Genomic DNA, 15098 nt, shown 5'->3' with positions numbered 1-15098 from the left:
AGTCTGATTATTTCGGTTGTGAATTCTAATTTGTAATCATTAAAGCATCTTCAACTTTGATCCATTTTAAGACCCAAATTTAAAATTTGGGCAAAATTCACAAAAAAAATCCTTTCCAATCTTTGACCTAAATCATTCCCCATTTCTTTTTTCAAATTTGAAATAACCCAAGTCTCTCTCTATTTTTTTTTCCAATATTTTAACGGCTCTTTTCTCTTTTTAACAGCTCATTTCATGCCATTCTGAGAGCACGTGTCAGCTTTCTCAAGTATTTATTTAAAATTTCATTTGGGGAGCCGAAATTGATTCTTCATTGCTTACTTTGACCTTTGTCAAACAAATAATTCAGCTAGTTGGAATCAGGATCCTCTCGATGCGCTGCGGATTGGAATCATAACATCTCCATCTTGATGATTCAAATAGTTCATTTTGTAGTTCTTCGTGTACACATTGCATAAATATTTGTAAAAAATTTGTTGATTCTTATGTTGAGCGTATTTCTCTGAAGAGGCGGTTAAAATTCCAAGAATCATTCACAGAAATTGCTTTCGATCAAAAAAACTGAATATTTTGCAGAAATGTCGTATAGGGAGGATCGACAGGTCGGAAAATTTGAACCATTAAAATGGAACCGTGTTAAGTCGGGATTTGTCACATAGCATTGACGCAGAAAGTTACTATTATATTTATCTTCCTAGGTAAGCAAGAGATAGTTCCTGGAAATGTGGATATAATATGTACACCTACTAGGGTATGTCCGTGCGCATAGTGCAACACGTTTTGAACACAATTAAAATGAATTACAGAATTATTGACCATCTCCAAGAAAGTTCAAAGCTAAACCTTAAAAAACCACATTAATTGTGGACTCCCCACATTGCCGCCGGCGCCAAAACGAGTTCCTACAGATGGAATACTAGCGGTTGGGGGCACACTCTCTGATGTGCATATGAAAATGCAAGTGAAAATATTTGGAGAGTAGGAGAGTGTGGATGGGTAATTTTTTCTAGGGATGGTGTGGGTGGTTGAATTTTAGTAATTTTACTATTTCGCCCTAAGATTAATCATGTTACAATAACATCATATGTAAAATTTGGATTTTGATTAAGACAAAAGTGGAAACCACTTTTGTGACATGGCTATAAAAACAAGCAGAAAAGCTATAGGGATCGACGGGTCCAGTAGGGAAATCGTATCGACGGCCGAGCTAGGCCGTCTCCGGCCACCGGACGGCCAATCCGAGCCGTCCAAAAATTCTAAAAAAAAAGGGCCCAACGAGGGAAGCAACGGCATCCGATGTGTGTAGGGTGTTTGATCCAAACACCCTATTTTTCGTATATACACATATATACACGAAAATAGGGTGTTTGGATCAATCAACCTATACACATCGGATGCCGTTGATTCCCGAGTAGGCCTCCTCGTTTTTTTTTATAGAATTTTTGAATGACTCGGATCAGCCGTCCGATGACCGGAGACTGTCTGGAGCTGCCGTCGGTACGATTGCCTTACGGAACCCGTCGGTCCCTATAGCAAAACTCAAAAACAAGTCACACCAAAAGCTTACGGAATAAGATGAATGAGGAGAAATAGAAGAAGAAGAAGGATGCATAGGGACTCCCAAAACCAGACCGAATTATTTCGACTGGTTCCGATTTCTATTTAAATGCAAACCGAATATCCGGTTCGGTCTCAAAAATGGGTGGAAACCGGACTTAATCACCCCTAGCTGGGAGAAAAGGAACGTCCAAAAATCATTGGCCATTTTGTTTTGGAAAACTTACAGTTAAATCTTATCAAACAAAAACAAATCTTGAGTTTTCTTTTTTTTTTTTTCCCAAAAACGATAACAAGTGATATTATAAATCCAAGAAATATTACTCCCTCCATCTCTAAATAAGTGTCCGGCGTGCAAAATTAGACTTTACAAAACATGCATATTTTTTATTAAAAATTTTAATTTTTTTTCACAATATAATAGAACTCATTGCCATCTATTGATTTGTGAAAAAAATTTGATTTTTTTAACAAAACAAATGCTTCATTTTTAACGCCTAGTTTTGCGTGCCGAACACTTATTTAGGAACGGAGGGAGTACATCAAGAGGAAATTTCATCCATAAACAAAGTTAAGAAACTAAACTGGAGGAGGACTCTTAGTCTAACAGACTACACCAAACTCCAACTAAACCCGCTGCTCTAAACAGACGGATCACTGCAAAAAATAATCATAAACACCCACATAGGAGGTGATAGAAGCCCCTCAAACGGAGAGAAATTCCACATGGGACATCAAAGAAGAGATCCAAAGAAAAGAGAGGAGAAAAACCAGTAAAGAAACCATACGGAGTCCGCCGTACTGAAGCAAACTTCATCCACCAACCTAGATCTTCCATTTTGGCAGGGGAGGACGTCTCCGGCGACTACGATTTGCAAGACACTACCTCCAAAAGCTGTCGGACTACACACCGGAAGAGGCGGCGGATGGCAGTATGGTGGTGAAGGGGGAAGGAAAAAAAACCTCTAAAATCTAAGATTGAGAGATGGAGAAACCCCAATGGGGGAAAAATCTTGATTTTCTTTTGATAGTATAATTGACGGTTACCATGGGAATGGGAGGGAAAAGAGGAAAAATTATCTGGTGTTGTTAGAGCAATGCTCCAATGGCCTCCCACACCATACATTTGTGGGAACCCACCTCAAACGTGTGAATCCTATGATAGTGTACTGTATGGTGGAAGAGGCCCTAGAGCATTACTTAATGTATGATGGTGGAAGCCCTTAAAAAAGCATCCCGTGATAATGCTCCAAAGACATTGTATAAGTTTTCTATTTACACAGTTATTATAGTAACAATTTTTTTTCAAAATGACACCTGAACTTTCACTCTAATATCATCGAAACACCTAGACTTCATTTTATTTCAATTAAACACCTGGACTCATAAAATCCCCAAAATGAGGTATCTGCCGTTAGTCTCCATCCATTCCGTCAACAAAATTGCTGATGTGGCACACATCATCTGTTAAAAGACATGCACACAATCAAAACCCCACCCTTTCACTGCACTAAATCCATTGTCGCTTCCACTTCTTGAACCCTCCTAATTTCCTCTGCTTTTCCATCAACCGAATCCACAATTTCTCCCAAATTCGGTTCGATTTCTTCAACAATCCTTGATTTTGAACATTGGGCTGGAACGTGATTTGCCTTTGCTTCGACCACTGAAATTGCTCCTAAGAAACCTCATCAGTGGCGGTGGGAACTTCTCCGACTGGTCTAGTGAAGGGGACTAGATTGGAGATTTGTGAGGTTTTGATTTTTTATTTATTTTTTGATCCGTGGAGTTTTGATGTGCGCACAATTAAAAGGTAAAGAAAAGTGAAGTAGGGTAGTGTTGGGTTGCGATTATGTGCATTTCATTTGCTTCCTAACATGTGAAATGGGCCCACTTAACGGGTGAAGTGTGCCACATCAGCAATTTTTTGGATGGAATGGATCGCTAACGGCATGTACCTCATTTTGGAGATTTTGTAAGTCCAGGTGTTTAATTGAAATAAAGTGAAATTTAGGTGTTTTTGTGACATTGCAATGAAAGTTCAGGTGTCATTTTGAAATTTTCTCTCTTTTTCCTAGCACAGAAGATGGGGCTTCCAGTTAGAATATAGTAAATTTTTTTTTAATCCGATTGGAATATATTATTCAGGAGAGCTTTATTGCACTGGAAAGAAGAGAGCATGAAATATTTCCCCAGCTCTGTGACAGAAGGGTATTGAATCATGCACCATTCATTCATGAGTTTGGCTTATTGCATTTAAGGGGTGAAAGACTAAACATTGAAGACTGATTAGTTGCTCTTTTGGTTATTTAATAGAAAATTTGAAGATTTAAAATGCAAGCTGGACATTTTCATCACAATGTCATGCAACACAAACAGCACATGAACACAAGATATTATGAATAGAACTTGAAATCTCTTGCACAATCATGTGTTGAAGAAAGTAACATTGAGAAACATAAACAAGATGACTGCCTGCCTACACTAGAATAAAAAACATAAAACTAAATAATCTTTACCAACCAAAGAAAGCGAAGTACACACTTCCCAAGTTAAAAAAAAGCACAAAACCATAGCATACAAAACATTTGAAAGCCTACTAATTCAGCCTACTAATTCAGCTCAAGAAGCCAATCCATCTTGTCCTCTGTAAGCCCCATCTGTAGTCTGGTGAGCGCGGAATATAATTGTTGTGACACAACACCAATTCCACCGCTTCTGTAAGATATCCTGCAAAATAACACAAAAGAGCTCAATAGATTAGGTGTTGTAGAGGAAAACATGAAGATCAAATCGCAAACTAGTCCCCACATAAGCAAATCTCAGGTTAGTAAAGAGGGATTTTTCTATTTCAGATACTTTTAGCAGGGGGTCACATGTTGTAAAGCCGTTTGTTTTTTTAGTATCCACTATAATGAGAGACATTATGTCACCAGGAAGGTTATGCCATTTTATGTTTTGGTTGTTCACAAATCTTTCAAACAGCCAATGAAAGTTTAGAAGGCAGAACAACGAATCTAAGATACCGCACCATGAAAAGATGTATAGATAAAGCAATGGGACTATATTAACAGGTGTAGACGTAATGCTTCCCAATGCATGACAGGGACATTAAGCCTCTGTTACCTGTGTGACAATGTCGTAAGCTAGGTTGCCATTTCAAAATGGCATTTGGAACATGAAGAGAATGACTAAATTTTCAATCGAAGTGAAATATCCTTCCTTTTTCTATTTTTAACGGCTAAAGGGAAATGTTCTGTTTCTTAAAAGCTCCAAAACTTCACGTGACATTTTTCCACCAAGTCAAATAACTTGCATCAGCCCATAAGCGCAGTTATACTTGACGCCCTGTGAGTCTTGTCATTATTCATCAGACTATGATAGGATATTGCCACATTCATGAGGTGTCATGCTCAAGAAGGAAAACGTATGATACCATCACAATCATGTAGCTCAATTTTAATGGCAGCTGGAATTAAAAGCTAAAGGAATCATTCTACCGCAGTTACCGAGGTGAATTAGCTACAAATTCAAATTTTCTACAAGCCTGCGCCCAATCCATACAGTTCCCTAAAACTCAAGCTTCCATTAGCACCTAACATTTGATACAAGACACAAGTGGCTAGGGAATAATGCAGTTCAACCCATTTCTTCCATTTTCTAGTTAATCCTAGTGCATAACTATCAGTGAAATACTTTTTGGTGACGCTTCCAATACATTTTCCGGGAAACTGCAAACATAAAACTACAAATGAAAAGCCAAACTATGCACTTATACCTTTCACCATGATAAGTTATGCTGCCCACAGGAGATATAACAACAGCTGTTCCAGTGCAAAATACTTCATCAGCATCAAGTAATTCATCCACCGCTACAAGCCGTTCCTCAACCTACACCAAAAGTGAGAAGTGGCTCCAGAAGTCAATTGTGCTGTGCATGAAGCTGCAGGATTCATACAAAAGCTAGAAGACCAAAACCAGCAGGAACATACAAGTACAGCATCAAGCTGCAGGATTCATACAAAAGCTAGAAGACCAAAACCAGCAGGAACATACAAGTACAGCATCAGCCAGGATTAAGAGGGGGAGAAAGAGAAACTGATTACATAATCTTTATAATCAAGAGATGACGCCGGTCACTTTACTCTTTAGTACCAGTAGCATAGTTGCACTACTTTTCAATAATTTACATAACCAGGTAGATGAAGTTATATGAGTGCGTAAGCATAGACACAAAGCTTCAATAATCATATCAGTAATTTCACGCACAAACGTGCATAGACATAACGTATTCCCTCTTCTGGAGGCAAGTTCTCAAAATCTAGAAAATAAGAGGAATTCATGCTAAATCACTGATTAGGAGTTCTAATATAACATCGAAATTGAGTCAGAAGACTACCAAGTAGGGCCTGGTTTACGATTCATATGCAACACACAAACAAAATCAAGCAACTTCATTACCAATATCCCATCAAAAAATCGAGAACCAATGACCCAACGGTGTTGGGGAGTATCTCTCTTTTACGTTACCTAGGACACCGATTCTTCCAGTATGGGAAAGGGAATCGGAATGTGGTACACCACATGCTCTAAAATGTGATACAAAAGGGAAAAGCTCGTATTGATTAGAACTTAGAATTTTAAAATTTCAGACTCGTAAGGAAATTTTCTTTCCAATACTCTTACCGAATAATTTCCATACTTTTTCTGCCACAACTCCAGTCTCCCTCAAATTGAGTTGACTATGTTTGATTTATTTCCCCTCCATGAAAACTTCGAGGGAAAGAATAAGAAAACTATTTTGACATCCCTGAATTTACTCTTTCACAACACTAGGGCTCCACATTAAAAGCACGCCCTCCGAAATGTTGATATTAGCATATGTTGTAGTACTCTCCAGACCTTTGTTTTTTCTCTACATATGCCCCGTTTTGCTGTATCTGTCCACCAACCTCCTCGTATGTCTCTTCCGCTCCCCCTCCCTCTCAGTTGTTTTCCTGTAATGCTTTCTCATTATTTGCATACAATGGAGCTACCACTTAGCCGACCCAAATCAATTGGGACTTAAGGCTCGGTTTCGTTTGGTAATGGACCTATGCACTAGTTCATTCGCTTGATTTCAAAGACAACCAAAGAGTTTCCAGATGGTGAGAGCTGAGCTAGTTAATGATTACAATTATGTATGCACCTGTGCGGCTGCCAATAGTCTTTAAGGTTTGTGTTTGTTTTTCATTTAGTTGGAGGGATCCTCTTAGCGTCTGTTTAGCTACTGAGAAATTGAAACCGAAGTCTGGTTGCATGGAAATTGAAAGGTCTCAGGTTTTTTCTGATTAGCTATGATAAGAACTTAGGATTCACAGTGCCGCTTCTTGGAGTACATAGAATGGAGACAAAAATTTCTATGCTATACGTACACTGGTTGGTTTACGGTCCGTTCGGGTAAACCGTCCAACCTTCCAACAGAATAGATTTGTTCATGGATTTGTGGTTGTGTAGGTGTGTGTGTGTGGCTATGAAGCACCAACACCTGAGGTCGACGTATCGCAGTGTCGGGACACGGGGACATGCCACGTGGCGTGTCCCATAATTTAATTTAAATTTTTTATGGGGACATGGGAGGGACACTGATGGGGACACGGCAAGGGCCAAATTGTTATTTTTTAAAAAAATTTTGGGGCCAAACTGTAATTTTAAAAAAATTGGAGGTCAAACTGTAATTTTTTTTAAAAAAAATTTAAATTTTTTTGGGTGTCAAGCTAAAATTATTTATTTATTTATTTATATAAATAAATAAATATATACGTGACGTGTCCGGTATCCCCCGCCGTGTCCGTGACCCCATTTTTTTAGAGTTTCCGTGTCCCCGTCCCCGTGTCAGTGTCTTAGTTACACGAAGCGGGAGCGGGAGAGCGGATGATCATAGAAGTGTGGGAGCGCCATTGGGAGTGGTTAGGAAAAATTATTAAAATTATAAATATATTTTGGAATTTTATATTGTTAAATGTCAATATAAAAATATTATTCTACCACATAAAATATTACTAATAAAATTATAAGTTTCTAGTTATATTTCAACATTTTTATTGTAGCGCATTGATTACACAATAGAGCTCTTGTGCATATTAAGTAGGCGTAAAAGTTAAAGGCATTATTAATATGACTCTAGAAGGTTAATATCAGATGTGCACACCAACAAGATCAAAACAACTTTAAAGGTACCAATTGCAACTTGAATCGTAAGTCTCTCAACTGTTTTTTGGGTGTAAGTTCCTGTATAGGTAAGGAACGAGTTCCAGTCGTCATTGGGACGGGTTTCTTAGAGTTTCCTTCGATGGGAATGCGGAAACGCGTTTCCGTGGAAGAAACGTGGGCATAGTTGAAGGTTCCTGCAACTTAGGTTAGTGTCCGTGTCCGTGCATCATAAGGGTGTGTGTGTGTGGGTTTTTTTTTTTTTTTTTTTGGGGGGGGGGGGGGGGGAATGCCGTCAAAGCTATTGTTCATTGTTCGAAAAGTGATAATGGTAACTATATGCTTACACCTTATTATCTCTTTTGCGGATTGTTTAAACAGGCATGTGTTGCACTATATGTAAAAATGCCCAGAAAATGGATCGGTGGACAAGTCACTGGTTCAACCAATGGGTGAACCGGAATTGAATTACCTCATTGGTATATAAATATTTATACATAAATCAAAAGACATCAGTGTCCAAATTCACAATAATTAGTTCTACTCAGTTGAGCATTTGATCCATATTTCACATGCTTTTTTAGAGACTTTTTCGAATAAAGATAAATGTAAATTTCTTTAGATCCATGAAGTGCCGTCAAAACCTGATGCTTAGTTTTTGCATTTGTGCACCATTCCAAGCCGTCCCACATTGAGTATTTTTTAAGGTAGACTGCACATGTGGGCCTTTCTAGTCTTGCTAAGAGCTGTACAAGGACTTTGCGTTGATGCATAGGCAACTAGCAAGCCAAGGCACGACTGAGTTGAATTTTTATAATGCTTAAGCGTCCTGGTACGGGTTGATTGATCCACGAGCGATTGTTACGGGCCACCAGTTGGACCGCCTTTTATGACTGGTTTTTAATAAATAGGCCGGTTCTTGAGTTGAAAAGGTCTTGTGATAAAACCGAACTGGACTTAGTGCCGGGTGACGGGTTAACCAGTCTGCCTGGTCCGGTTTCTTAAACATAGGTTCGTAATGGCAGATATCGGTACCTCTCTCAGTGTTATGAGTTGCTTTTGCAAAAGTGACCCATAACACTCAAGAGAGCTACCATTATCTACCATTACAAACAGTGCAACAAATAAAGATTATCCACCAATAAAAGCAAACTTGTAGTCGTGTATTATCATTAGCTATCAACAATTCACGGCTTTCAAAACTAATGAGTACCTGGAATCCTTGGCTTCGAGCAACATCAATTATACTCTTTCGTGTAATGCCAGGTAGGATTGTCCCTTTTATAGAAGGGGTAGAAATGACATTGCCCTAAAAGACAAATAATAGAAGGATTTAAAATTATAAACAAGCTTTACATCGATGAAGGAAAGAATTTCCCTGTAATGACAACAATTGCATGGTAAAGCCAGTATGACAATCCGTCAAAAGTTTCAAATTCAGCCACTAGTGAAAGAGTCAATACGCGATTAAAACTGTTAAATCATGGAATCATAAAAACATAACCTTGTAAAATCTTTTTTTTTTTTTTAATAGAACCTTCTACAATCTTAAAACAGTAAAAATCCCACGTTACACGAACTGACAAATGCATTGAAAATTTCATATGATCATTGATTAGATTAAGAGAACAGTACCGGAGATGGTCATAATTCTGGTCCTCACTAGTTACTTCCAAAAAAATATCAAGAGGAACAAAATGAACACCTTTCGACCTGGATTTACAAACCTTTCAATTACTTTACACTACAAACTCAATTCTATGGTTGAACATATCAATTTCAAGCCATTCTCATACATGAGGTTTGCTACTAATTCTTCGACTCAAGATCCTATCCCAGCTTCAGCTTCATCACTTCCACAAATCAAACACAACTTCAGAGGAGTGAAAAAAACCTAGTTCAACTGTAACATTCATTATAGCCTACCAAAATACGAGACCCCTATATCTTTACAGGACAGTTGCAGTATCTAATGATAGTCAAACACGGACAACTCATTTTCGACTCAAGATCCTATCCCAGCTTCATCACTTCCACAAATCAAACACAACTTTAGAGGAGTGAAAAAAACCAAGCTCAACAACTGTAACATTCATTAAAGCCTACCAAAAAACGAGACCCCTATATCTTTACAGGACAGTTGCAGTATCTAATGATAGTCAACCATGGACAAACCTAGGGGTTTTTTCCGGCTAAAATCAATGGTTACACAAACCTCGTGTATAGCTGTTGTAAGTTGTAAATACCGCGATTATTACTATAATGACATCAACTAATATGTTATCAATTCAAATAGACCACAAAATCTGGTCTCAATAGAATCCAAGTGACAGTTACCATCCGAAATAACACAAGATAGCAGAATCATTATACAAAAGGTACTATGAAGAAGCTGACTGAGTCTCCAATTTACCTTTACAACAAACACATTACAGGAGGAAACCTCCTCCAGATATTTCTTGTGAACACAATCAAGGTACAGAACATCCGTAAAGCCTTTGGCTTTTGCAGCAGTTTGTGCCTTTAGTACCTACACACGAGGATCAGAAAGATGGAATATATTAGCAAGTCCAATCTTTTCATATAAATGTCAACTATGACTTCTTTTTTCCCATGTTCCACTAGTTATTCATGTTGGGGTTAATACAATATAGTCCAAAATGCCACATTTGGAAGCAAGCTTAAGCAAAATAGTTGGGATAAGACTTGGTATAGTCTGATGCCGCTGTGCTCTTTGGTCCTTTGAATCTTTGTTTTTCAAAGATTATTAAAATCCTTTTCTTTGCTGTTCAAAAATAAAAAAGGCTAATTATAGTCATTAGTATAGACAAAGTGTTAGTAATTACCATCCTCATTGCTCATAAAATATCAAGATCAAAAACCTGCCACCTCGCAGGGGAATCCATTGAATCATAACAAATCGGAGATCATAGGCAAACATTCCTTATACTTGACATGAAACATGAAACATGAAACATGAAATATGAAATAAACCAACCATAAATAACAATACTGCCTAAAATTCTGTGTTTCGAAGCTACATGGTGAATTCAATTTTTGAAAGAATACATGCCAAATGACTCCCAAAAACTTGAGGAAAGAGACAAACTTGGACAATAAAGCACTTAAAGTAAACAAAAAAGGAATCATGAAAAAGAAAAAGAACGGAGGCAAGGGAATGGAAGGGGTAAATAAGTGTTTAATTTATAAGCAAGGGAGCAGAACATAAGTTGAGAATTAAGAATATGTATATGACAAAGATGATGTTGTACTAGCTGTTAATAGAAAAATATGAGAAAAACCTAAGCTCCAGAGGTTGTAAAAGAAAAACCAAGCATGGATACTGACAAACCAGTCAATGAATAAGCACAAACTGGAAGGCTAGCTCACCGAAGCATAGTTTCCTATAGTCTTCACACCTCCAGTACCACCAGGGGTTGCTCGATGCACTTCAGTGTCAATCATCAAATGTATTGGTGCAATACCTTCCTGGAATTAGGAAATCCATATAAAATTTTTTGAGCAAGATATGTTCCCATAAACTTGTAACAAACTTAGAGCCAAAAAAAGGGAAAGAGACACGTTAAGGTAGCAAAGCATCCACCAACCAGAACGCTTGGTGATTTCATTTCTCTAAAATAGGATTTTCTATGCCAATACATAAACACTTAATTTAATAAACCTAACTCGAAAGCCTAAATGACCCCCACGAAGAACAGACAGTACACTAAAAAAAATTTGCATATCTGGGAGAATCCAAATCCATCAATTATTTCATGTATTTTCTAGCAACAAAATCCACCATCTAAGAAGACAAATCCAGAGTTAACGACACAGCCATTATTGGAAAAGGAAACCAGCAGTCAATCGCAAAAGTCGCAAACCTTGAAATAGTTTCCAACAGGCGAAACATATATCAGAAAGGTGTACTCAGGAGCTGGTGCAAGACCAAGAACAGCTCCGCTACCCATTAGCAATGGCCTTATGTATAAGGAACCTTTGCCAGGAGGAGGAACCTGAAAAACCCAAATAATGTAGTAGACTAAAAAGAACTAGTAATTAGGTACAAAATTTCACACTAAGATAAAGTTGCACATTACCCATCTTTTATTGGCTAAAACAGTGGCAGTTATAGCATCCACAAACTGTTCAATTGTTGGTGAAGGCATGCACATTCGCTCTGCACCCATCCTCATCCGCACAGCATTTTCTTCAGGACGAAACAACAAAATATTACCATCTTGTTTACGGTAAGCTTTTAGACCTTCAAATAATCCCTACACCCAAAATAAGGGAATTTTAAAAAACGAGTTAAAACCACAGCATTTAACTAAAACCATAACAAACAACAACAAATAATAATTTCAAAAAAGCCTAAAAGAACTGTTTGGTGTTCCAACAGGACATGATGTTTCATGAACTTAATAAGCCGAGAACTATATGAATATCTCCTAGGAATTTAAAGCAATGTCTGATGCAAACAACTAAAACTCGTCGAAAGGACGAAAGAAATTTCTACCTCCAACATTGGCAAAAGAACAACGGGAAAAATCCATAAGTGACCAACAAGCTTAAAGCAAAGTATATACCACAAGAACATTTCAAATTACTTGCCCATAGCATGTAAGTATACGACTACCATATAAAGATCTAAAGGACCAACCTGCCCATAATATATATATATATATATATATATATATATTTTTGGTCAAACGGAAATTACCTGCCCATAATTTAAGACCCCAGCAGATGGGCTCAACTCAATGTTTCCATAACGCTGTAATTCACCTTTACTAAAAGTTTGTCCACGTGAGCATTTCATGATATACATAAAGTCGGTAGGCATCAACGCAAATCCAAGGCTGTCCCAGTCTATGTCCGCTAATTCATATGCAACATCACTGTCGCAGTAAAAGAAGAAAAGTTACTGTAAAATATTGGCGCAATTAATAAACATACAATTGGAATCTAGAAATATATGATCAAAAAAATCCAGATCAATTAATGTCCAACGAGTTATAAATCCATCATGTTTCCTGCATTCAATCTATTCTGCAAAACCCTTTCCTAACAACTGGTATTTACAGAGACAGGTAAGTATAAGAAAATAATGTTCTACATTTTGGAAAGACACCTAGAAGAACTTACGAAGTATGCAAACCCAACTCCAGCGTGAAAAAATAAAATAAAATTGGCTGAGAACGTGCAAAGCACAGGAAGTGCATTTTCACATCATTTATCTTCATTGTGTAACATCATGAGGCGAGCCATGGTTTCATGATTATATGCCAACTTTAGCATCACACTACTAACTGATTGTTAATATTTTTGCATATGCATTCTCTAGTGCCTCCAACAACAACAAATCCTTCTAAAGAGCAAGACAAAAATAGGCCTTCTTTTAATTATCGTATCAATCTAAGAAGTGTAATATGAAGCAACTCAAATGAAATTTCTTCCAATGGTGGCAATGACATAGCCAAAAAATTCATTTGATGGGGTCAATTAAGTTGGGACCCAAGTCTTGACAATTTCAAATTTTTAGCTATAGAAATCAAAAGTTTATTAAAACCAACTTTAGCACTATACGCTACTATGTGATATACAGAGAGAATTCCAGTGCAATTGTGGAATACCAATTGTCATTTGCGAACTCCATGAAGCACTTTATGAATTGTGATTTTAGTACAAATGTCAATTTAACAAGTTGGACGAAAAAAAAAATGGAACCAAAAAAAAAAGCAGATAATATAAGAAAAACCAAAGAAGAAAATAAGATGAGAGAAAAAAAATTTGAGGAGGTCTATAGCAAATTGACCGATACAGTAGTTAGGAGGAGTGATATAGTCGTTGTTGAGGGTTAACATGAAGGCAGATCAAAGTTGATGTAGTTACGGTTGAGGGTAATTCAAAAGGATTAGATGATATTTTATTTTTTTTAAATATGAACACGGCGCCTCGATGCCAAGAGGCCTTTGGGGCCCAATGGCATTAGGAGGTGCATTTAGGTGCCAGGAGGAAGGAGGTCAGGTGTTCAACTCATCCTCCAAGGAGCTAATAGCTCCAACTATTCTAACAATAATAACATTCCCCGATCAAGAAAAACAAGGACGATGGTAAAAACGGAACTATTATTCACGTAGCCTAGCCCAATTGATTAGGACTTAAGGCTCTGATTGTTTGGCGAAGGAAATAGGTTACAGATAAATGTCAATCATAGGAACAAGAATCATAGAAGGACAGACCTTGTGAGAGGGGTCTCTTGGACGGTACTGCTAAGCTTCTTACTATAAGATGCCAAAAGGGGCTGCCTTTGGAACTGCATCGCAAATTTTCCTCCGAAATCAAACAATTTATTCTGCGAATTGGGCCAATCATGGGAATAAAAGAGGAGGAAGTGATATAAGGAGATACCTTGAGATATTGAGGGCAAAACTGCTTCTTATCAGAACCATTTTGAGGTGGAAGAAGCCTGCAAGCACTGCGTAATGGAGAGATGAGGTAATTGGGGTTTCGTTGAAGTCCCGTGAACACTGCTCCGCTTTCCATTCTCCTAAACCAGATCTCTCTCTCCCTCTCTCTAAAATTGTTTCTTCCTCCGCCGCCACCACACAATGCTGCTCCTGAAGGAGGAGGAGGCGGCAAAGTGTAGGGTTTAGAGGGCGAGAATATGGGAATGTATATGTGTACCTGCCAAAGTTGAAACTGTCAAACAGTTTGATAGAGGAGTTGACCCCAAGTCCTCCCCGGCTAACGTTAGTGGCTTCAAATTGATGTCAATTTTTTTTTTGAAGGTTTACGTGACAATTTAACATATTAGAGTTTCACATCTTCAAGGTATTCACTCCAACCAATATGTCAAAATTATTATTTTAGGAAGTTTTGGAGTGAAATAATGAAAGAAAATGTTTAAAATCACATGTCAAAGTTGACATAAAAGAGGAGATGTCAAAGATACATAAGCCCAATTGATTGGTTTGGCTAAAGAATGAAATAGGTTACAGATAAATGTCAATCGTAGGAACAGAAATCTGAGAAGGACAGACCTTGTGAGAGGGGCCTCTTGGACGGTACTGCTAAGCTTCTTACTATACGAAGCTAAAAGGAGCTGCCTTCGGAACTGCATCGCAAATTTTCCTCCGAAATCAAACAATTTATTCTGCGAATTAGGCCAATTATGGGGATAAAAGAGGAGGAAGTGAAATAAAAGGAGATACATTGAGGCCTCGTTTGATTCAGGGATTAAAACAGATAGGATTAATAGTCCTGGGATCAGTAATCCTGAATTATTTGTCCTAGTACTAATTTAGTCCTGAATCCTATACAATCCCCTGTTTGATTCGCGCAGGATT

At 37.7% G+C, this 15098-nt stretch overlaps 1 protein-coding gene across 2 annotated transcripts; it reads right to left on the bottom strand.

Moving 5' to 3' along the window:
- Window positions 1–3956: 3956 nt before the first annotated feature.
- Window positions 3957–14901, bottom strand: LOC131332481 (branched-chain amino acid aminotransferase 2, chloroplastic-like). 2 transcript variants are annotated; one of them, XM_058366752.1, is made up of 11 exons: window positions 14793–14901; window positions 14161–14436; window positions 13992–14065; window positions 12470–12647; window positions 11847–12023; window positions 11631–11762; window positions 11137–11235; window positions 10160–10276; window positions 8960–9055; window positions 5336–5448; window positions 3957–4287 (listed from the first exon to the last, which is right to left on the bottom strand). In XM_058366752.1, exons 2-11 carry the CDS (start codon window positions 14293–14295, stop codon window positions 4170–4172), a joined length of 1239 nt encoding a protein of 412 aa, XP_058222735.1. In that variant the 5' UTR covers window positions 14296–14436; window positions 14793–14901; the 3' UTR covers window positions 3957–4169. The 2 variants fall into 2 exon arrangements, with proteins under 2 accessions (XP_058222735.1, XP_058222736.1); XM_058366753.1 differs by lacking the exons at window positions 13992–14065; window positions 14161–14436 and having other exon boundaries at window positions 14793–14897.
- Window positions 14902–15098: the final 197 nt, after the last annotated feature.

Source organism: Rhododendron vialii, chromosome 7a (genome assembly GCF_030253575.1).
Source record: "Rhododendron vialii isolate Sample 1 chromosome 7a, ASM3025357v1".
In the NCBI taxonomy this organism is placed as follows: Eukaryota; Viridiplantae; Streptophyta; class Magnoliopsida; order Ericales; family Ericaceae; genus Rhododendron; species Rhododendron vialii.
Note: the sequence above shows the minus strand (reverse complement) of the source record. Positions and strands in the feature narration are given on the sequence as shown.